Below are 22888 nucleotides of genomic sequence, written 5' to 3'. Positions count from 1 at the left end.
CCGGTTGGGGATACACCGCTCCTTCTGGATACTAAACAACCCATCTCGCCAGCCTCAAGAACTGCCATAAGTTGAAAAACAACAAAATTATGCAGGGATTATTACTAATTGTACTCAAACCCCTCACTGTAAATTGCTAATTTATCCAAGATTCTTACTAACAAATATAAAAACAAAATTGTGATCACAAATATGCGTCCTTATAAAAGTTAGTACTATTCTAGAGTCAGGATAAAAATTGAAGGTTGAAAATTTCAACTTGAAATAGTTGTTCTAATTGCTCTTTGGCTGAAGGACTTTCTTGACAATGTCACCGACTCGTTCGTCTGTCTCGCTCCAAACAATTACTTCCATCAATACTGGCAGGAATTTTTCTTCGTGCTCAAATTTTTCTAGCGCTGACAGCACTTTGTCGCACATTGCAAGGGACTAAAAAGAATTTTCTTTACAAGTCATTTTTATCCATTACCTTTCTAGCACCTTCGTTTTCTGAAACTTTTGAGACCAAAAGATGAAGATCAGAAATCGAATTCCGATTGAGAGCGCAGTTCAAGGGAAGGTATTTGATCAGTCTGTCAGCCTTCTTCCATTTAATTGAAGAGCTCAGTGCAAAAATGATCTGAAACAGAGCCATGAAAACGTAGAGGACAAACAGAATCTGTGCGAATCGTTCCCAAGTCCCCAAGTTTTTGAAGTAGCACTTCGTGGTTGTCCAAATTTGCTCTTCTAAAGGTTCCACTTTAGGCGCGTATTTATACCAGTAAACCTCAGGTAACTTGCAGTTGATAGCATTTGAGACCCCTAAAAGACTTTTATTTGTGATAACAGGTCGTGTGCTTACAGTGAAGTCTCCAAATGTAGTAATACCCCAAAGTACCGGCGCAAATCAAAGTCACCAGAAACGTATTCAATCTGTTGAATCTGACAGTCCGTATAAATTGCTTTGATGAAGCACGGATTTCAAGATATTCCTCAAACTCAATGAACTTTGCGTAAATATTATTTTCCGCGAAGTATTTGTCAAGAGACACCTTTTTGAAGGTAAAAATCATGTAAAAAAGATCTTTGCTAGTGAATTTGACCTTCAATTCCTGAATGCTATGGGAAAGATTTTTGTAGGACTGAATTTCTTTGTTGTTCATATCCACTTGAGCATCTCTGTTCTGAAATCCACTTTACGAAGGTTATTCAATAAAAATGAAACTGACGATAAACTTGTCGGAATCTTTATCAGAATCGAAGTCATAGCCATTATTATTGTTTCGTCTTGTAATAGTTGGTCTTGCTGGAACATCAGACGGGCCAAAAGAGTCAAGTTTTCCGAGATTCATAGCTTGACTTATTCGATGCGAGGCTCTTGCTTTTCTGGGTTAGTCACGACCTTTTCTAGTCTCAGTGATGAAAAACTTCATTTCCCTCTAACTAAAGCTTCGAACCCGTAGCATTACGATTTGCTTTAATCCTCATTTTAGTCGATCCACCATCTTGAGGAGCTTTGATCACTTTCTTCGTTGGCCCTGCTGCCAAGAGACTCGAAATCGACCGCAACGCATTTATAAGATCTCCTGCTGCTTCTTCCAAGCCATCGAAAAGATACTCAGCCTGGCTCAATCGTTTTCTACTTGTTATTTCCCAGCAAAGCCCGGTCTTGAATTGAGTAAAATATGAAAGTAGTCGAAGAACTTACCCAGACGCCAAGAATAATCAACGTTAGCAAGCAAAAGGGAAACATTTTGACGAATTTGTAAGACATTGGCTTGTTTGCACCGACAGTTCCATCTGGGGCGACTGTATAATTGTACAAATTGGCATTACAGTAGGCGTTGATGAAATTTTGATCGGCGAGTTGTGAGTTGTCATGGATAAGAACTCCAGAAAGTGACTTTGCATCAGGCTTTGCTCTGATGGTACAGGTGACTATGTCCACCGTAAAACTCGAGGGTTTAATGATCTAAATTTATTTTGCCTGTCAATAAAATTATTTCTTACCAGAAGAGAGGCCAAAGCAATGGCAGGAAGAGCAGTCAGGGTATTTGTAACAAACCGATCAGTTTTAAAAATGGCCTTTATCGTGAAAGTCTCTTTTTTGTCGATCAGGACATTGGAGGCTTTCAACGCCGAGGACACAGCGAAAGCCGGTATGCTCATGTCGAAAACACTTCGTCTGCCCGGTAAGTCGACTGGAGACCAGAATCGGCAGACAAAGCTAAATTATATTGTGACCATCGTTACTGTATTATCTCAAGATCCTTTCAAACCAGGTAGAAGTCAAATTTACCCGGCATTGCGCTTGAATAGCTGTAATTGTGAACGAACTTCCTGTTGAAGGCTATTCGCCCTTGGCTAAGACGGAACTACGGTATCATCTGCGACCGTCAGCGAATAAACCGTATTTATCGAACTCACACAGATAATAGAGGTATCATCTAGTTATTCATAGAAAATCCCAGAAAAAATTAACAAAAGAGCGCAGGAATAACATATCTTTGTGTCCATCAATGCTTGACTAAACACTTCACTTTGAGCGGCAATAAAGAAGTCTTCATTAAATCATCAGGGTTTCGAGAAAATGAAGCTCTCCAACTTTTTTTGCCTAGTTGCGGGCACTTTCGGCCAGATCCTTCCCGACTCTCAGGATATCAGGTAAAAGAAGTTTTTTGTCTAATTTGATAACTATTCTATTATGATAATTATTCCTTAGTGATGCCTTGGATGCAGCATCAGATGCTCTCGGCTCAATCAACACTGACAATATCATCGACGCTGCAAACGGTGCTCTTGACTCCTTGAATGGAATCAACTTGGAAGGCGTTAACGATGCTGTTAACGATGCTGTTAACGAAGCTCTTGGGGAAAGTGGAGCAGAAGCTGCTCTTGCGTCTGCTGCATTTACTGCTGTTCTTTTTGTCATTCAGTGAATAAAACTCCGAGTTTGAATCAATATTTAAAATATTATATTTTATTGCTTAGTATAGACGAGTAGTGAGTACAGATCCGCTAAGCGCAATCATAGCAAGGTTGAGAACGACCATGATAATGATTGCAATACTGATGCAGGCGGTTAACCAGCTTGCAGCATCTGGACCATGAATACGCTCAGTTCGTTCGCAAGCCTAAAGAATCAATAGCTCTTTTGTTGCCATTTAATCTTACTTCAAGTCCACTGAGACAGCCAACAATGAGTCCGATAAATAGGGCAAATAGAGTGAATACAAAGAAAGCCTCAAGAATTTCTAGCGAGTTCACTTTCAACGAATGTTATAAGACCGCTTTAGAATATAATTCAGTAGATCAATCGCTTGAATAGTTAAAAAATCGGCAAACATCCGTTCCTTTTATGGCGCAAATACCAAGGATAGGAGCAATAACATTTATGACTTCATGAATTCTTGGGCCATAGCTAAAAACACCGTTGGATGCATTTTTTTGCAAAGCGGAAATAACCTGGTATGAATGCGATGATAAATTTGAACGATTTTCCGTTGCCTTCGGTTGACAATGATAACTGGAGTATTGCTGATGTTCGTCTGTGTTGTGCTGATTTCAATCTCTGGATCTTCCATGTGAACTGTTCTTGAGACGTCATCATCCTTTTATGCTCAAGAATCATTTCAAATTTGATTTTTACCGAGAAGAGATCCGCTTGTTCATCCCAGAAAGAGCTCAAGAACGAGAACGAGGCGAAAATCAATTGGATTAAAGAAATCCAGAAGATCGCCAAAATGACATCTCGATTTTCCTCGCAAACCCATGCAGTACCATGAGTTCTATCGGGCAAATAATAGAGCCATCCCTCGTCGAAATCTCCAGAACCTAGCGCTTACTTTTTGGCTTTTCTATTATCATTTACCTTCGCCACACTGTGGCACTTGATGTGGCATGCTCAAAGTCTCTCACTGATTTCCTTTTGAGAACTATTGCGAGAAGAAGCAGGCAGGAAGTCAAGAAAATGAGTCAGATTTTATCATACCAAAAGTTTATTAAAATAATAATTTATAAACAAGACTATAAACAGAAATCGGCAGTGAACGAAAATTGATGAATATAATTTAAAAATCGTTATTTGATCAAAGCAGGCTTTATCCTTTTTCTTCTGAACTTTTTGTCACTTCTTTTTGAGTGAGCTCAAGCAGTAACAGTTTTATAGAGCTCAACTCACTGCTTAGTTTCGAGCTAAAATTTCTATTAGCAAGGTAATAATTCGAAGGGAACTCACTCAAGTCGCTGAAGTCTATCCTCAATGACTGCAATTCTTGTTGAAAGAGTATCAGAGTTTTCTTTTTGCGGGGTTTCAGATACGCTTGGTGATAGTTCTATGTATTTTTCTTCTCCAGTTACTTTCTTCACTGGCTCATCTTCCTCTGTAATTGATATTTTATCATCTGAACATATGAGAAAATGCAGAATTCAGTTCTATCACCTTTATCAATATCGATCGAGCTGTTAATCAAGTTATAAACAGATGATTTTGGTGAACCGACAGGAGTTGATTGAAACGATGGGTCAGTTGAGTCCTGAAATTAATCCCTTCGCATTCGAATGATCATTTGACTCTACCTTTCGAAGATTGTAAGTCAGGTCTAAGTTCTCCCAGAAATCACAAGCATGTTCTGGATACATATTCAGAACGCTCGCAATGTCGTCCGCGTGGATTTTATGAAGGTCGCAATAAGTCAGCGCTCGAACAGTGGAGCTTGATTTGCCTCTGATATTGTTCTTCATTATTTCACCGAAGGTATCATTCTTTCCTAAAGAAACGGTTAAATTTTTGATGAAAGTGAGTATTTACCAAGAATGGCCACAACTTGATCATCTTTCAAGATCTCCAAGCTCCCCCTTGAGATGAAGTAAATCGCAGTAAGAACATCTCCTGTATGCACAAGAGTATCGCCGGGTGGTGCATGTGTGGTTCGAAACTTCAGTGACAAGGTCCTAAAAAGTATAAATAGGCTCTCGATGATCAATTATACCTAAGACATCCAGGCGACATGCCAGCAAAGGCCTCGCATCCTTTGAGCAAATTTCGATTCAAATGAAGAGCAATGTCTGCCTGGAGACATTCAGGAAATCCCTTGAGAACCATTGTCATGTCGATTCCGTTTGTGTACGACCATGCGTGTTGAAAGTACTCTTCTAGTCGCTGTCGGAGAGGATTCGGAATTTGGTGGAATCGGATGAACTCTCGAACGCGGTTCATCTGAGCATGATACCGAGCGGTTCCAGAATAGAGTCGTTGAATGATTGCCGAGACGTTTCCAAAGATGGAAGCGTACATCAACGCTAAGAAAACATCATTTCACGGCAAAAGGATTATTAACTCACATCCAATGAGCATAATGAGGACCGAACAAACTTTCTCATTGTTCGTGTTCGGACTGACGTTTCCAAAGCCAACAGAAGTCAACGAAGAAAACGTGAAGTAAAGAGCCGTGATATACCTTTGATCATTTGATTATCTTTGATCTGTTTTGAGTGGAGATACCTGTCGCTAAGTGGAGGTCCTCCAGAGGAATTCGAAATCTTCCCAGTATGATCGACGATGTCATTGAAGGGCTGCAACGTTGTGTTCGCAAGTTGATCGAGCCAGCCGATTCTATTTTTAAAATTATTTGACGTCAAAAAGAAATGAACTTTTTCAACCTAAACCTACCTATTTGTCAAGCCAGGCCGTTCGGCATTTGCGATTGCATACCAAATGCACGCCAGCCAGTGCGCAACCAGCGCAAATCCTGCCATCAGCAAGAATAGCACGGCAGCACCGTATTCGGAGTAGCGATCTAATTTGCGCGCTACTCTGACAAGTCGCAAAAGACGGGCAGTTTTCAAAAGGGTGATGATCAGTGTCGTTTGTTCGGGGCTGAAATAAGGTTTATTCTTTGCCTTGGAAAGAAAAATCTACCTCGAGTCACTTCCTTGATCCTGGTTTTGAACAAGAAGATCGAAAGGGACCGCGGCGACGAGGTCGATCAGAAACCAGCCTTTGAAATAATGGATTGCTATTTTCCAGGAATTGGAAATCACTTCATCGTTTTGATTAACATATGTTGTCCTAGAAGGGTTTTAATTCCTCATGGTTGTTCTTTCAAACCTAAAGTTGATCACGATATCAATGATGAACATAATATCGACGATGAGCTCTATGATGACGATCGGATTATTGAGGCCATTGAGATAATTCAAATTCATCGCTTGCCAGGGCATATTCTCGTGATCCAGGTTGAGATAGAAGACGGCGATGAAAGGCTTAGAACTCAAGTATCAAGGCGGATCGAAGCGCTTACTGTAATGATGGCAGTGTAAATGACCAGAAGCAGTATGACCCAGTCCCATATTGCCTTGAAAGGCGAGTAGTGAAGAATCGTGAATGGAGAAATTTGAGGCTTTTGAAGCTTGTACTCTGGTAGGACATCAGCGCCCAGCGATAGAACCTTAATTGCAGAGGTTAATACCTTATGAAAATCGAGGGAAAAGGTCTCGACCTGCAGATGACTTGGCCTCGTGAAAACAGCTTTGTTATGGCACTTTGAGCTTTTCTCTCTAGACAAAGCGCTCATTTCATTCAAAGCCGGAATATTCACAACCCTCCTTCTCGGGTTCCTCCTTTTAGGCGTCGAAAAATCACTCTCTTTTGGACTTGGCTTTTTGGATTCTGGTAATGAGCCACTGGAAAACATCCTCAAGCTCAAAAATCAGAAATAAGGGATTTAAAATAATCCCGTTTTTTTTAATTAAAATGAAATCGCCAACCAGGTGATTGCTCGGTGATCGATGTTTTCAATCTCTAAGGGAGGGAAAGAAAATAATTTGCTTTCGAAAAGACAAATACTGACCTTTTTTGATAAATTAACACGGGTCAAACGGTTTAATCTATCAAGTTTATTCTATGGATTTTATCTTATAAAGCTAGATTTGCTGATTTAATATAATTCGATTCCGGATTTTAATGATAAAAATCTATTTTTACCTCTATTTGCATAAAATGGCCTCTTATTCCCATTTTTTCTGTATCTCATGCACTGAAGAAAAAGAAAGAAAACCTGAATTTTGGCGAGACGATAAAATTTCGACCTTTTTTCTCTACGATCGAGTCTCGATTTGTACCCAGCATTCGCGTTCCCCATCAGAGGGATTCTCTCGATTTCCCTGATCCAATAATCCAAAATCCGATAAACCGAGTTTTCTGGACTCTAAGTCTGTATTGAGAGATCAAAGAGTAATTGCCGACTTGGCTTACTGAACAATGCACATCCCTCAGGGCATGTCGGATTAAACTAGCTGCTTGATATGTCAATGAGTCGATGCGAATTTGCGACAAAATCAAATTAGCATTCTGCTCTGCTGATTGTAAATCGCCAATTGGAATTTACTGTGTTTCTGAAACAACTACTGTAGGGTCTTAGAGATAAGTCCAATCGCAGGTAGACAAGACTGTAAGCAGATTTGCACTCTAATGAGCTCATATACCGCTATTCCTCTGATTAAAAAGTAAGTGGAGCTCTTGAACTCAAATGAATCTCTCAATTGATTGAAGTTACTTTACCGCTAATCGTTCTTCTTTACGAAGAAAAACTCCTCTCTTTCTCATTTTCTTTGAACTGTCAAAAATTAATGAACCCTAAGTTATGATATTTTTTCTATATAAAAATTATTTTCTCATCAAAAATAGATTTGAGTTTAATTGTTAAATTTCATCGTGTATTGAATACGCAAATGTGGCTGGATATATTGTTGAAACGCAAAAAAAAGTTAATTATTGATAAAGATAAAGCTTCGCTCGCACATGGAAAATGAAGAAACGGAATTAATTAACACTTTTTAACAAACTTCCTCTTTGAAAGAAAAAAAACTTACATCAAGGCGGCGTTTTGGGTTGTATGCTATCATCGGCATGAAAATCGGGAGGGGAATACCAATTCCGGTCAAAAATAAGAGTTCAGTAAAAAATTTTTTAATTTGCAGAAAAAATCACTGGTATAATTTTTGTTTGAACTCGCATCTGCCTTGTGCTCTTCATCATTTCTAATTATTAGCAAAAAAATAAGCCAGAACGGCGTTTATAAATGAGTTCTTGAGCCACGGCAGATGATCTTAGAGATCTTGGGCATGAAATAATGATGAAAAATACCTGAGGGTTAGGCGAGGGATTATGCCTAAGAAGGCGCTGCTTTTCGTGGACTATGGCTTCGAGTCGATCCTCGTCCATCATCCCCTTTTGAAAAGGGTCGACAACGGACAAGAATTTGCTATTTTGACTGACTGTCATTCAAAAAATGAAATCAACGAAGACTCTTTTTGTGAACTCTCTATTCTGTAAGCGACTCTTTAAATAAACTCATTGTCTATTTTCAAGATGAGCATAAGGAGCGCGAATCGAGCTGCGTTAGGTACTGATAAAAGCGGTTTATCGATTCTTGAACAGACTGGTACTGAATCATCCGAATCCCTTTGCTAGATTTCTTTGCTCGAAAATTGCCACCCTTCAAATATTAATTATGCTCCTAGATTTCTAAAGCCAAGAACCAGCAGATCATCGTCAACCCTTTACACTTGAAAAGCCTTCTTCCCATGGCTACTATTTCTTGCGTTGTGTTCTCTCTTGAGCCAGTTAAATTTCCCTTCCGTCCATTTCAAAGGAACGAAGACACGCGAAAAAATTCGATCTGCGCGCTCTCTTAATTTTTAATTTTCGTTAGGGCCGAGATAGATAAAATAGAATACGAGAGATGCTTATTGTTTTTTCGTGGTAAGCAAATGTATTCTGATGATCAGAATCTTGCTATCGACTAAGACTATGACCGAGTAATCAGGTTAAGAGCATTTTAGAAGATTCTCTTTGTTGTCCGCAAAAATCAGGTGAAAATATTTCGATACTTGCTGTTTTTTTTATTTCAGCTAGGGCGAATTAAGAAAATGATCTCGACGAGAAAATAAAACCCGGGTTCCATCTCGCACAAAGCTTTTTATGGTGGCTGATAGAGATTGGTAATTGATTAACTTGTCACTTTATGAAGACGCTCAGAACGATAGTACAGTCAGCTTTGACTGTAACGCATCTTTTATGTTGTACTCTGATAAGTTTGATTGACTGAGCTGATTTAAGCGATTACAAGGTCAAGTTTCAATTGAAATTGCAACTGATAACTTACATCATTGAGTTTGCTCGTTACGCTTGCAGATTGTATGGGAAGCGTGTAAAAATTTTGAATATTCGGAAAAGGGAAAGAATTCCTTTTCAGAAATTCATCAAAATTACTTGTCACCCTCATTTGATCCTTTTTCTCTGAATAAAGAACTGTTGATTCTGGCTTATTTTAAAGAGCCCATTTACATTCATTTTGCTCGGTAATTTAACATGTTCTGATTCTCTCTTTTTAATTCGGGAATGGGTTCATTGTCAACGAGAAACACAATTTTTTTTATCGCTTACCCGTTTTCTGAACATGTATTCCATGTTGAGCTTCGTGTTTTCGGAGATTCCGGAAGCTCGTCGGATCCTCTCTAGTATAACATCGTCCGGCATTGGCTTGCTGATTCCATACTGATGATCACATGCTCCCAGTCTTTCGGACAAGTGGCTCTCTAAGAACTTTCTTTCAAACTCACTCTCAAAGAAAAAAAAAAGAGGAAAAAGACGAGACGGGCATCTCGGTCAAAGCTAATTTTCTCAGCCCTCTTTCATTATTTACAGCGTTACCTCTCATGAAAAATTCGCAGAATTCAAAAACAAAGACAAAAAAATCGAAAAACGCAGAGAAGCCGTTTGGTTTCAAATGGGACATTTATAAGCACGTGAATATTGTATTTCAAATTGAATAACTGCGTTCATTGAGAACTACTTATAGTCCGGATAATCCGCTGGGGGGTTAATTTGGAAGAGAGGATAGAAAAGTGAAGAAAACGTGATCATCATTTCCTTGCTCGATTTCTCGCATTTCGCTTTGCTTCAATTTCAACTTCTTTATCAGAATCGCGAGCTTTGCGATAAACGCGCGTTTTTGGGATCTGCGCAGGGACGACCATCTCTATCCAGCGACACGCTGGGCAACAAAACGGAAAACTTGAAAAGCAAAAATCGTCTCGGTGGTCATCTGATCGCCACCTCGCCAGTTGACGGAAACGGGATCATCGAGGTCATCGTTTATTGCAGAATTATTGGATTACCAAAAGCTAATGGTTTTGTTTTCGTCGAAAAAGTTTTTCTCTCGCTTTTTTTTAGATTCCTCTATCTTAGTCGTTTGAATTTATTGAACGTGTCGCTCCAAGGCCGCTCATCAATACTGTAAGGTAATTTCATACCTTTCAGAAAACGAATTAAGTTTATGACCCTTCAGATTACTGAATACAATTACCTCTATCTCTGCACATTCTCTTCTTCAATTTACAATGGTCTTATGTAAGAAGAGGGCAACTCGGTAGCAAAACAGAATATAAATTTTATTTTCAATTACTGAATCAAGAAGGCGATTACATAATAGCACAGGCTTCTGATTGAGGATTTTGTTGATCAGTAGAAAGAGGAGGATTTGGGGGAGGGGAAACGGCACGAGTAGAACTTCGGAGGTCTTTTTCTTTGCTGGCGCTTTTTGGCTTCTTCTTTGATTCTTTAGTTGGGTCGCTCTTCTTTGACTTCTTGTCTTCCTTTTTGTCCTTAGTCGAAGGATCTTTTGGCGGGGAGCTTTCAGAAGATTTCGTCGAAGAAGGCCTCTGAGGTATGTTTTCGTAAGCAGGAGTTATTTTTGAAAGAGATTCATCTGGTACAGTTTCGATCGCAAGTGGTTTCGTTTTTGGCGAAGCTTTTTGTGGCTCTTTATGAGTCGTTGCCTTTTTTGCACTCTTTGGACGAGGAGTTGGATTTGGAATTTGCTCATAAGTCGTAAAGCCAGTTGTTACTTCAGAATGACCTGATTCTTGCGCTCGACGAAGTTCTTCATATGACATTTGCTCGTATCCATTTGCTTGATTAATCTGTATTTTCAGCTTCTCTTGGTCAGTCTTCACTTCGTTTTCCACCGTCGGTGTCTAAATTATTATCTACCGAAAAATATAATTAAAACCAGACCTCTAGAACAATTGATTCTGTTGAATCAATATCTGGAAAAGTGAATCCGTTGATCGCAGCGACCACTTCTTTGATTTCTTTTTCATCACATTTGCAAGCGCACTTGAGCAACTTGTCGACCTTAGCGTGGATCATCAAAATCTCCTGCATCAATTTTCGGAAGAATTCAGGGTTCAGCCATTGAAGGCATCCTCGAGTACTTGAAATGAATCGAGTCACATCGTTACGCATTGCCACTAGAACGGTTTGATTTATTTTACGAATAAATCTCATAACCTGAAATTTTTTGGTCTTGAATGAGAAAGTTTAACTTGTTGTGGATGTATCTATTGTCCTGGTGCATTCGATTAATGATCGTTTGGTTGAAATTGGTAATACTTGCTTGCTGACGAGGGATATCATCAAGCCTTTTATTAATAGCTTCAAATTTAGAATCATAGTTTTTCGGTGGAGATGGTGGGTTAGCTTTTTCGCGTTCAATAGCCTCCATCATTTTCTTTTGTCCAGTTAGCAGCTCGTCGAGCATTCTCTGTTGATCATTCATGCGCCGCTGTTGTTCTTCTTGTGAACGTTTCTGATCTTCAATTATTTTCTGCTGATCATTTATTTGCCCATCTTGATCAGAAATTTTTATTTTCAACTCTTCAAGAAGTACTCTCATGTTTTCCTTTTCTTCATCAACCTGAGGTTCTTCCAACCCAGTCATCTCACGGCCAAGTCTTTCTCTTCCTTTGATAATTCCATGAACCTGGATCCAAAGAGTACCTCCTGCAAGTTGATCTCTCAGGTTTTTTGTTTCTGGACCAAGAGGTACTATTTTCTTATCACCTTCAAAGTCAGGAATTTCCTTTGCCTTCGGCCTCGTTTTTCTCTCTTCCTTGTCAAGAAGAACAAATCGAATTTCCGTTGTTTTAGGCCTAAAAACATAATCGAATTAGTAATCGGAATCAAAAGATATTTACTTGAGCTTTGAGAATCGAAGTTTATTGAACTCAACACTATAATTCACGTGGCCTCGGAAAACATCCTGTCTGTTTCCGACTTCATCGCATGGTCCATGCTTCACTCCTCCGATTCCGAGGTCTTCGCCGGAAAGATTTTTAATTTTTATCGACTGCCACTTTTCACCAACATATCCGATCGGGTTTAATTTGATAGAAGCCATGCCCACAAGATTACAAGCAAGGCTATCTTTCACGAAGGGATCCGTTCCAGGCTCAAGGTCGACATCTTTTCCTTCTTGAAAATCAGTGTACATTTCTTCCATGTGCTCAAAATTATCTTCGAACTTCTCTTTTTCGAGGTAGTAGCCAACTCCATCATCATTTTGTGCATAGATATATGTTTTTTTGATGCCACAATGTGGATTATCAGTTAATTTTTTTGATGGGTAGACAATTTCGTAGAAGACATTTTTGAACAATTCTCGACCGATAAAATTAGCCTTCGCAACTTGTTGCATAAGTTGAATTCTCTCATTGCTGTCAGCAATTGTTTGTTTATTCTTCTCTATCTGTTCTCCAAAGTCCGCGATTTCCTCCATGATTTCATCATAGCTTTTATGTTCACCTTATATCAAAATATTAACTAAAAACTCTAAAATTCATACGATTTGCATTTTCTCCTTCTTCAATCCTTGTGGCAAGGTCTTGAGGGTGATGAAGAACGAAAACAAGTGCCATTCCAAAAGAGATCTGATCACCATGATACAAAGTGTGCTTGACTTTGGTTGAAACTGACTTGCCATTGATATGGACAGGAAATCTTGATTGTTGTCCTTGTTGAGTGAATTCTAAAGTGATGAGCTTGTTCTTTGTATTTGTAATTCGTATATGCTTTTTGATTGATTTAATCAAATATAATCAATTGATTGAAATAAATATTTTTTTCAATTTCCTGAGGTCGAATTCCGGGAAACTTTAGTTGAATTCCGCTATTATCTTGTGATCCACCCATTGTAACTCCTTTAAAAAAAATAAAAAGTAGAGTCCGACATAGTTTGAAATCTACCTCGATGTAAAAAATAAACAATATTTCCGGTCTCTCTGCTGTCTTTAGCAAGATTCCATAAGTGTGGTTCCGTGCGTTTTTTCTGTTCAAAGTCGGCAAGCTCTTTGATTCTTGCCTCAGACTCAGCTCGATGATTTTTGAGCCGTTTTTCATAGTCTGAAGTTAGGTCGTTAATTCGTGCTTCTGTGTTTTTAATCTGTGTTTCTAGCTCTTGTCGCTGACGTTCGATTTCATCCTCAAGCTCTTTTCTTTCCTCGTCGGATAGGTTAATGATTTGCTCCTCAACTATCTTCGGCTGATTTGCTTGTTCTTGTCTTAGCCGCGCAAGCTCTCGTTCTAATTCATCAACAGCACGGTGACTGGTTTGAACATTCACAACAGCTTTTGTTTTTAATGATTTTACTTTATCAGCGTACCAGAGTGTGCTCATTGTTTCTTCATAATTATTAAAATCTGGTGAAATCGCGGCAACCATAACAGTTTTAGAGTTTCCAGAAAGCGCTTTTTTCAGAAGTTTTGTTAAGGAAGAATCACGCCAAGGAATCACGACATTTGGTTTACCTTTCTGCATATCGTATAAGCTTTGAAATACTAAGCCAAGAGTTGTTAGTGATTTATTGATGCCTATTCCTTCTTTTTGTCGAATTCCTGTAGTTTCAGCTTTCCCAGTGCGTTCAGAGCCAGCAAGATCAACCAAAACCATTTCTGAATTCTTTACGTCTCCGCTTTCTACCACATTTTGGGTTATTTTTATCGTAAAAATAGTATGCGCGCGACTGGATGTTTCATTCATTTTTGTCGCTCCAATTGTTCTGTTTTTTTCGCCAATTTTTAGCCACGAATCAACATCAGCGTATGAAAAAACTGGTTTGTCTTGAAGACCTGGAACAAAGAATTCTTTCTTATTCTCCCGTATTTGTAATTTCTTCTTTTCCCCTGATTTAGAAAGTAAATCGCGAACTTCTTCATTGTATATTTCAAGCATCGTTACACGAACAGAGAAATCGATAGCACCAGTTGATCGCGTTTTGTTTATATGTTCATATAAGTTATTTATGATCATAGGAATGATGCCCTTATTTTTCTCATTTCCGAAGATCGAGTATGACTTTCCTGATCCAGTTTGACCATAAGCAAAGATCGCACAATTAAATCCTTTCAAAGCATTTTCGAGAAGGGGTGCTCCCAATTCTTTATAAACATAGTTTTGATCGGCATATTTTGACTTAAATCCTGATGGAGCAAAATATCCCCCTTGCTGTTCTTTAAATCCATCATGCGACCATAAACTACAAAATTACTCGTATGTTGATTTTAGACATTGACTCTTACCAATGATCGAATTTGAACACCTTGTCCCTTTTTGAAGGTTCGCTTATAACAAGATTCGGTCCTTCCATTCCAATAACAAGCTTCGGCCCACCAGGTTGTTTCTTTTCCCGCGTATTGAACGGCCGTAGCCGGATGGCCACTTTAATCGAGTCCTCTGCCATTTTCTCTGGTTCCTAAGTAAGAACTGGCCGAATGGTCAACAGAATAACTGTCGATTCCTACAGATTGTTGACTCTTATCTATTGTCAAGCACGTATTTATTGACGTTTCTACACGAGTCGCAGGATGGTTGTAGGATTGTTTGCGAGTACTCAAAATCGCCCCTTACTTATTTCTGTTTCCATGTCATTTGACAGATACTATTTTTTGTTGTAACAATGGAAAGAGACAACATAATTTCAAGGACTCGTAGTAACACTCCTTTGCTCTATGCTGACCCTGGGTGTGGCTCTTGCAAGCTCTTGGTCTAATATTTGAACAAAAAAGTTTTACAACAATTCACGTTTTGGTCCTTATTCTTCTTCTTGAAAAGGAACCAAGAGAACTCATCATGCTTGCACGGAGTCTGAGAAAGGCTTCCAGCAGTTACATAAAAATGCCACAAGCGGCAAGCTTCCCGATCAAGAAAAACGTGATGCTTCCTGAAGGAACTTTTGACGGAAAAGTAGCATTTATCACTGGTGGTGGAACTGGGCTCGGAAAAGGAATGGCTACTGCACTTTCTTCTCTTGGAGCTACTGTTGCTATCACAGGAAGACGGGAGGCTGTGTTGAAATCAGCAGCAGAAGAAATTGAGGAGAAGACTGGGAATCAAGTTCTTTTCACTTCTTGCGATGTTCGAGACCCAGTAGCAGTAAAGGTTTGTGGCATAACACGGATTTCTGGTTGTTGCATAATTTGATTAGCAAGTTACGAGTATTTTGATTAAGGAAGCCGTACAACATATCGTAGACAATTCATCTGTGCCCGATATTGTGATCAACAACGCAGCTGGGAATTTCATCTCGCCGACGGAACGTTTGTCCACCAACGCGTTTTCTTCAATTATCGACATAGTTCTCAAGGTAACAGAATTACTGTAATTGTCCTGTTTAGTTCGTCCATTTTTCAGGGTTCTATAAATGTTACGCTAGAAACTGGCAAAAGAGCGATTGCTGCGAACAAGCCATGCGTTTTCTTAGCGATAACAACACATTATACAAAATACGGATCTGGCTTTGTTGTGCCGTCAGCATGCGCGAAATCAGGAGTTGAAACTCTGCATCAATCACTAGCCGTAGAATGGGGAAGATACGGAATGCGATTCAATTGCATTGCGCCAGGTAAAACTCGATTCTTAGAGAGTATTCATCAGTTCCATTTTTAGGTCCGATTTACACGGAAGGAGCATTTTCGCGACTCGATCCCACTGGTGATTTCATCAACGAGGGAGTAAAAGGAATCCCAACGGGAAGACTCGGCGAAGTGGAAGAAATTGCTAACTTGGCAACATATCTGGTGTCAGACTATGCCTCGTGGCTTAGTGGAGATACCGTGGTGTTTGATGGAGGGGAATTCAACGCGCTTGCTGGGGAGATGAATGGGCTAAGACGCGTGAAGGTTTGTTAAGCATCGTGTAATTATAAAATGAAAAATGATGAAAAACCCAATTCTGTACTACTGAATTCTCCACACTGCTTGCTTTAGCCTTTTTTAAATGCAGATTTTTAAGGATGAAGAGTGGGATCTGATGGCAAAGCTTATCAAGAAATCTCATGCTGAGCAAAAGAACAAGTCTAAATAAATTCAAAGGCTTTCTATGTTGATTTTATTTCCGTTTTATCAAATGTGATGCGGTTTTGATATGACGAAATAATTGCGGCTAGTCGCTCACATGGCCTTGGAGGACTCCTTCTTGGAAGTCTTGAGCAGCGGCGGTGGAGCAGCGGGGCACCACCCTGCGCGAAAAAAGTGTCGATAGCGCACTACACCGCCAATGACACCACCAATCTGCCCGCGACTACCGCAGACCCCAACTAAACGGGCGCTTGTTCATCATCAAACAATGATCGTAGTAATCGAGCAGCAAGTAAAGGCATCATTTTTGTTTTGATTCATAAGTAGGAATCCATGTTTATCTAATAGGTAATAATGCCAAGTCTGTACCTGCATGATATGTTTAAAATGCTCGGCAAAACTTAGTTGTTACGTTTTAATGTTTCATGTCAATGGCAAGTTAAACATTAAACATGGCAATTTCAACGATCTTTTCGAGAGAAAATGATTTCATGTATTCGACGAATAAATTAATAAGGATAAATTCAACATGATATTTCTTTTTGTAGAAATTCATGATGCATTGATAAAGCTTCGAAGTTACAGGTCTCAGTTCGGAATATTTCTTGTACAAGTGTAAGTAATCACCGTGCATCACGTGGCCTTGACATTGGCGTCGCAGCTGTCCATGAGGCTATCTACGCATTGAAGCGGAAAATCCTCCAGCAACGTGTTCCCCCTCGCATTCCGCCCTTTGAACTTGACTCCCAATTTCCGTAACGATTTGTTTCCAATAGCTCTCACATCCGCCCAAAATAAGTTCTCATATTCTCTAGCGAAAAGCTTTACAAACGATCAAGTCTCGGGATAGAGGGATTTTAGGGATCGATACCTGGATTATCCAGGCTGGATATGCCGACTTTTACTGCGAGAACACAGTCGATTAAAAAAGCACAGTTAGACATTCATTATTTTCAGTGCAACTTCCCTCATTAATTTGGTCATTTAGCCACTATTTTTCGTTTTTTTTTCTCCTTCGGTCAGAATTCAATAAATGTTTTCGAAAATTCCCATCTTTCAGCAATAAAGCTCGAACGAATATTTATTGCCCGTCACTGGAAATTATCAAAACTGACTTTGATGCAGCATGAAATCTACTAAAAATTTTCTTCATTTTGCGAAATAACTTCGAAGATTTCACGTTACACTAAACGTGAGACGGCCTTCGCCTTTGGGTCTTTGCGTTGCCTTGCCGATCTTACATCACCAATTATGGTGGTGTGGTGTTTGGCGCAATGGGCCGAGCACCAGGATAGAGCGCCGTCGCTCTCCTTCAAACGGTGTGGTACTCGGCGGTGGTGTCGTAAGACCGCTCGCGGCTGCCAATCGCCAATCTTAACTTACATAACTCTCTTACTCCGAACTCCCCATTTCTTAAAACCCTCGCTCCAGTAGTCTAACCCAGAGCGTGAAAAAATATTTTGTAATTTTTTTAACAAAAGTTTTACCAAGAGCAAAAATTTATAAAAAGAGAAAAAGCGATGGAAAAAGAAGAATCGACATCGCGGTGCGAATCGCCAATGCGTCTCCAAAGAAAACGACCCGCCACCGATTTGCGCAAAGAGTCGCAGAAAGAATCCAAAAGAGAATCGACAGAATCCAATGACGAGATAAAATCATCCAATTCTTCCGCGACCCCGGAGCCAGCCTCGACTGGATCGGACAGATCAGATATCGACGGACTCAGCAGCCCGGAACACGTGACATTATTTTGGTTTACCGAAGCTGCACTCAGGCTGAATGACAACCTCGGGCTAAAAGCAGCGATGAAAGATTGCAAGGCAGTCCGATTTTGCTACTTCCTTGACGAGCGATTTATCAACGAATCCAGCCCACGGTGGAAATTTATCAAATCTGCTCTGTCAGATCTTGACGAGCAATTGAAAAAGCTCGGTTCCCGTCTTCATGTTCTCTCAGGCCAGCCTTCTGAACGACTTCCGCAGATATTTTCGGACTGGAACGTCGTCCGTCTTGGTTTTTCTGCACATCCCGGTTGTACTGAAATGCGTCGACGAGACAGAGCCATTGTGTCTCTTGCTCTTCGACATGGAGTGGAAGTTGTTTACCGAGATGCGCCGCAGTGCTTGTACCCTCCACGCGAAATAATAAAAGCAGCCGGCGGCATGCCCCCACTTACTTTCCCCAGCTTTGTCGGAGTTGCCTCGCAACTTCCTGAACCAGAAAAGCCAATCTCCGTGCCAGAAAGTGACATTGTCATGTGCTCAGTTTCAGAAGACCACGATGAAGCACCGCAAAACGAAATTCTCGCCAAAAAAGATCTGGACTTTCCTTGGGCCGGCGGTGAGACAGAAGCGCGCGCACGTTTCATGTCTTCCCTGCGACATTGGTTGATCAACCGCGAGACGCAAGCTGTCCCGGATCTCCGTGCTGTCACTCCGTACATCGTCCAAGGCTGTCTGTCCGTCCGCCAGGTTTATCACGACGTGAACAGAGTCTACGAAGAGATTTTCGGAGAAAAAGCAACTCTCAAGCTTCATTTTTCATCGCTCCACCGCGATTTCCTCTATAACCTTGCTGTCGTCCCTGGCGAAGATCTCAATCTTGACGTGAATTTCGACTGTGACGAAGCTCGAATCCGTACCTGGCTCGAAGGAAATACTGGTTTCCCGTGGGTTGATGCGGTCATGCGTCAATTCCGAACAGAAGGCTGGGTCGCTCCAACTCTCCGTCAAGCAGTTCTTTGGTTCCTTACCCGAGGTGTTCTCTGGCAAACTCCGGATATTGCTGTTCAGTTTATGTCAGAATTCTGCCTCTTAGATCTGCCACTTGCGAAGGGCTATGCCGCCTGGGCAAGCGGAACTGGTGCGTGGTGTGAAAACGACGTGGCTCACAAATGTCCAAAAGTCGACGCGGAATACATCAGAAAATGGGTCCCCGAAGTAAGAGAACTTACTGATGAGCAAATCCACGAGCCTTGGACCACACAAACTCCTGCTGATTACGTTTCTCTAATTGTTCAACACAAGATTTCTCACAGACGTTCTCAAGCAAAATACTACGAGACGCTAAAAAGATCAAGCGGCAAACTCCTCTCCCGTCTCGACAAACTCGGTCGAGAGAAGACAAAAATGACGCCATTGAATCTTGAGCCCAATTTATGGGAAGATCAGAAATCGACGATGGATCGCGAAACCTATCTCCACTTTCTCCAAAAAGTCCAAAATAACTGGAGCCACTAATTTATCCTCTTACCTATCACATCGTCAAAATACTGTAAATACTACCCTCCGCTGTTTGATTTCTGCCACTTTGCTACTTTTCTGACGAAAAATAATAAACCCTTCGCCAAAAATAACAAAATTAATGAAACTACTTAAAACTCCCGTTCACATGGAATCGCGCATCATTTTTGTCTTGACAGAGCATTAGAAATAGATCATGGAATGCTTGCAGACTAAGAGAAAAGCCCAGGTATGATACTGAAGCATTTAAGACTCTCAAAGGTTTTTAAAAGTTGCAGAAGACCTCTGTAGTAATCGCAGTAGAAACCGCCGTCACAAGATTTGAAATTGCCGTTCCTTACGCTGTAACAGGCCAGCAAATATTCGATGAAGTGGTTGCCGCATTAGGCGTAGAGGAAACTTGGTGGTTTGGACTTTCGGGTACTGATTTTGATGGGCACAAAGTGTGGGTCAAGAACAAGAAGAAACTCGGTCTTCAAGTGCCCTTCAATACGGAACCCGTCGAATTGAGCTTTGATGTGAAAATTTACCCGCTGAGGGTTGAAGGACATGTTACGTCATCATTCAGTTTTTCTTTCAAGAAGTTATTTTAGAACATAAAACAGATCTAATTCAAGATATCACTGTTCGTCTCTTCTACTTGCATACGAAGGCAAAGGTTTTATCAGGATTCTATGATGCTGATGTTGACTCGCTTGTCTCTCTAGCGGGATATCAAGCTCAAGAGCGATTCGGTCCATTTTTACCGGAGATTCATGACTCTTTCCTTGGTAAGAGAGTAGCTTTTTCGAATAAAAAAGGTAATTAAGATCGCTATTTGAAAATCGAGGAGCTTTTTCCGGAGAGCTTTCTCAACTCGACTGGGTTTCCAAAATCGATCTTGGAAGAAAAAGTCAAGAAGATGCATAAAGAACGCGGGACTATGCTCAGTTCCGGGCTGAATAAAGTTCAGATAAATTAATTTGATTTTCTTTCGCACCACGGAAATGAGCCCGAAATAAAGAGAAGACGCGATGATGTTTTACTTGAAAACAGCAGAACGTGATGTGCGTGGATACGGAACTGCGCTCTTTGAAATCGGCACCAAGTTTGAGCCCCACAAATTACTTAGCGTCAGCCCGAGCTCGATAACGCTGAGCACAGCTGATTTCAAGGATGAGGAGAGCTTCCGGTGTGGGATGACTAAGTTCGTGGGGACTAGGTTCGTGGGACTAGGTTCGTGGGTGGCTGGCTGGAAAACGTGGTTCGTGGGACTAGGTTCGTGAGTTTTTGATTTTATATGTATATTTTTATTTATAATGATTAAGTGCTATTTATAAGTATATATATATTTATAAATATGTATTGTAAATATATGATCATATATTATAATATTGTTATCTAAATATAGGTTCGGGGGTTTTTGATTGGTTAGAATTTTTATTCTATAAGGAAAAAATATGTGCGACTAGGTTCGTGGGACTAGGTTCGTGAGTTTTTAATTGGTAATTATTTTTATTCTATAAGGAGAAATTATGTGCGACTAGGTTCGTGGGACTAGGTTCGTGGGTTTTGAATTTTTTTAATAAGGAAAAGGAGGGGGCGACTAGGTTCGTGGGACTAAGTTCGTGGGTTTTGAAATTTTTTATAAGGAAAAGTGGGGTGCGACTAGGTTCGTGGGACTAGGTTCGTGGGTTTTGAAATTTTTTTATAAGGAAAAGTGTAGTGCGACTAGGTTCGTGGGACTAGAATCGTGTTTCAAAAAATTATCTTGCTAAATATTTCCGTTATAGTTATCACCAACTCTTCTAAGGCAACCATTGTTATTCAGCGCTAACATAGAAATTCAGTTAAAGAGCCTAGCGGCTTATTTTGGGGGGGGGGGTGGGGGGTGGGGAAGTCATTTTTTTACCATTCAACTTTACCCAATTTTACAACCCACGAACCTAGTCCCACGAACCTATTCGCACTCAATTGTTCCTTATAAAAAAAAATTTCAAAACCCACGAACTTAGTCCCACGAACCTAGTCTCACGAACCTAGTCTTCACGAACCTAATCTTCACGAACCTAGTCCCACGAACCTAGTCTTCACGAACCTAGTCTTCACGAACCTAGTCTTCACGAACCTAGTCCCACGAACCTAGTCGCACCCCCTTTTCCTTATAAAAAAATTTCAAAACCCACGAACCTAGTCCCACGAACCTAGTCGCACCCTCCTTTTCCTTATAAAAAAATTTCAAAACCCACGAACCTAGTCCCACGAACCTAGTCCCACCCTCCTTTTTCTTATAAAAAATTTCAAAACCCACGAACCTAGTCCCACGAACCTAGTCGCACTCAATTGTTCCTTATGAAAAAATTTCAAAACTCACGAACCTAGTCCCACGAACCTAGTCGCACTCAATTGTTCCTTATAAAAAAATTTCAAAACTCACGAACCTAGTCCCACGAACCTAGTCGCACTCAATTGTTCCTTATAAAAAAATTTATAATTTTTATAATACTTATAGAAAATATCATTTTCAAAACCCACGAACCTAGCACCCCTACGAACCTAGTCCCACGAACCTAGTCGCACCACATTGTTCCTTATAGAAAGGAAACCATACCCCATCTTGCATACTTTGGCATAACCACCTACGAACCTAGTCCCACGAACCTAGTCCCTACGAACTTAGTCATCAATCCCAGCTTCCGATGGGCGGAGATTCGCTCAGCCGCGCAAGTCGACAAGAAAATAACAATTAAACTTCGGTCTCTAGCGACGATCATGAAATCTGTAATTACAACAAGATTTAGGAGCGGGCGGGAGAAGAGCCTCACTGCGAAGAATTCTTCCGAAGCGAAACGAGTGGTTGACTTAATCCAGAATTATAAGGTAGCGCGAAAGGGATGATAAGAGTTTTTCCTACTCTTTCGGAACTTAGACATAATAATTATCACGTTGTTTTAGCTCTTATCAGTGATGATGGAGGCGCCTCCGTCTCCTCAGGTGGAGCGGCTCAAGGAGGGGATTGTCTTAGAAATCTAGAATTACCGTTAGAATCTACTCTATCCTTTTTGAAGATCGTAGCCGACGAAGAGGAAAAATCAAAGATCTTCAAACGAGAAGAAATTTCTCAAACAAAAAGGCACTTTCAAGTGCAGAATAATCTCATCTCCGAGCTTGAAGAAGACCGGAAAGTAAGATGCCCGAGATCTTCTTCATCATATTTTTAAGAACTTGAGCGATAAGTTGGACAGAATGCAAAATGAAAAGGATATTTACGAAGGTGAGATCGTTCGACTACGTGAAAACATCCAGCGAATCGATCGCGAAGCTACTCGGACACTCAGTCAGGTAAACAAATTTTTCCAACGACTCCCTTTTCGTTGGAAAAAGTTGAAATAAGCGGCTGTCGTGTCTTAAGCGCACTTTTAGTATCGAATTCTCCGAGAGATGATTCCAAAGGCTGACCCTAACGATCTCGCCCGTCGGGTTGAACGAT

General features: G+C 40.4%; 3 protein-coding genes and 1 long non-coding RNA gene across 4 annotated transcripts; 3 read left to right on the top strand and 1 right to left on the bottom strand.

Moving 5' to 3' along the window:
* Positions 1-2490: 2490 nt before the first annotated feature.
* Positions 2491-2931, top strand: LOC145695659 (uncharacterized). Its single transcript, XR_014133765.1, has 2 exons — positions 2491-2643; positions 2702-2931. It is a non-coding gene; the product is annotated as an uncharacterized LOC145695659 (long non-coding RNA).
* A 1028-nt stretch (positions 2932-3959) lies between these two features.
* Positions 3960-10036, bottom strand: LOC145695654 (voltage-gated inwardly rectifying potassium channel KCNH6-like). Its single transcript, XM_081772656.1, has 14 exons — positions 9916-10036; positions 9428-9529; positions 6282-6428; positions 6089-6243; positions 5900-6049; positions 5651-5857; positions 5483-5593; positions 5323-5438; positions 4971-5280; positions 4790-4932; positions 4558-4748; positions 4421-4514; positions 4217-4382; positions 3960-4173 (listed from the first exon to the last, which is right to left on the bottom strand). Exons 1-14 carry the CDS (start codon positions 10018-10020, stop codon positions 4080-4082), a joined length of 2091 nt encoding a protein of 696 aa, XP_081628782.1. The 5' UTR covers positions 10021-10036; the 3' UTR covers positions 3960-4079.
* Positions 10037-14870: 4834 nt separating this feature from the next.
* LOC145698007 (2,4-dienoyl-CoA reductase [(3E)-enoyl-CoA-producing], mitochondrial-like) lies at positions 14871-16192 on the top strand. The gene is made up of 5 exons (XM_081775216.1): positions 14871-15260; positions 15331-15465; positions 15513-15723; positions 15768-16000; positions 16113-16192. Exons 1-5 carry the CDS (start codon positions 14952-14954, stop codon positions 16182-16184), a joined length of 960 nt encoding a protein of 319 aa, XP_081631342.1. The 5' UTR covers positions 14871-14951; the 3' UTR covers positions 16185-16192.
* Positions 16193-17498: 1306 nt separating this feature from the next.
* Positions 17499-19587, top strand: LOC145710372 (cryptochrome-2-like). The gene has a single exon (XM_081788116.1). It carries the CDS (start codon positions 17698-17700, stop codon positions 19414-19416), a length of 1719 nt encoding a protein of 572 aa, XP_081644242.1. The 5' UTR covers positions 17499-17697; the 3' UTR covers positions 19417-19587.
* Positions 19588-22888: the final 3301 nt, after the last annotated feature.

Source organism: Oikopleura dioica, chromosome 1, assembly GCF_907165135.1.
Source record: "Oikopleura dioica chromosome 1, OKI2018_I68_1.0, whole genome shotgun sequence".
NCBI classification, from domain to species: domain Eukaryota; kingdom Metazoa; phylum Chordata; class Appendicularia; order Copelata; family Oikopleuridae; genus Oikopleura; species Oikopleura dioica.
This window is presented reverse-complemented; position numbering and strand designations above follow the sequence as displayed.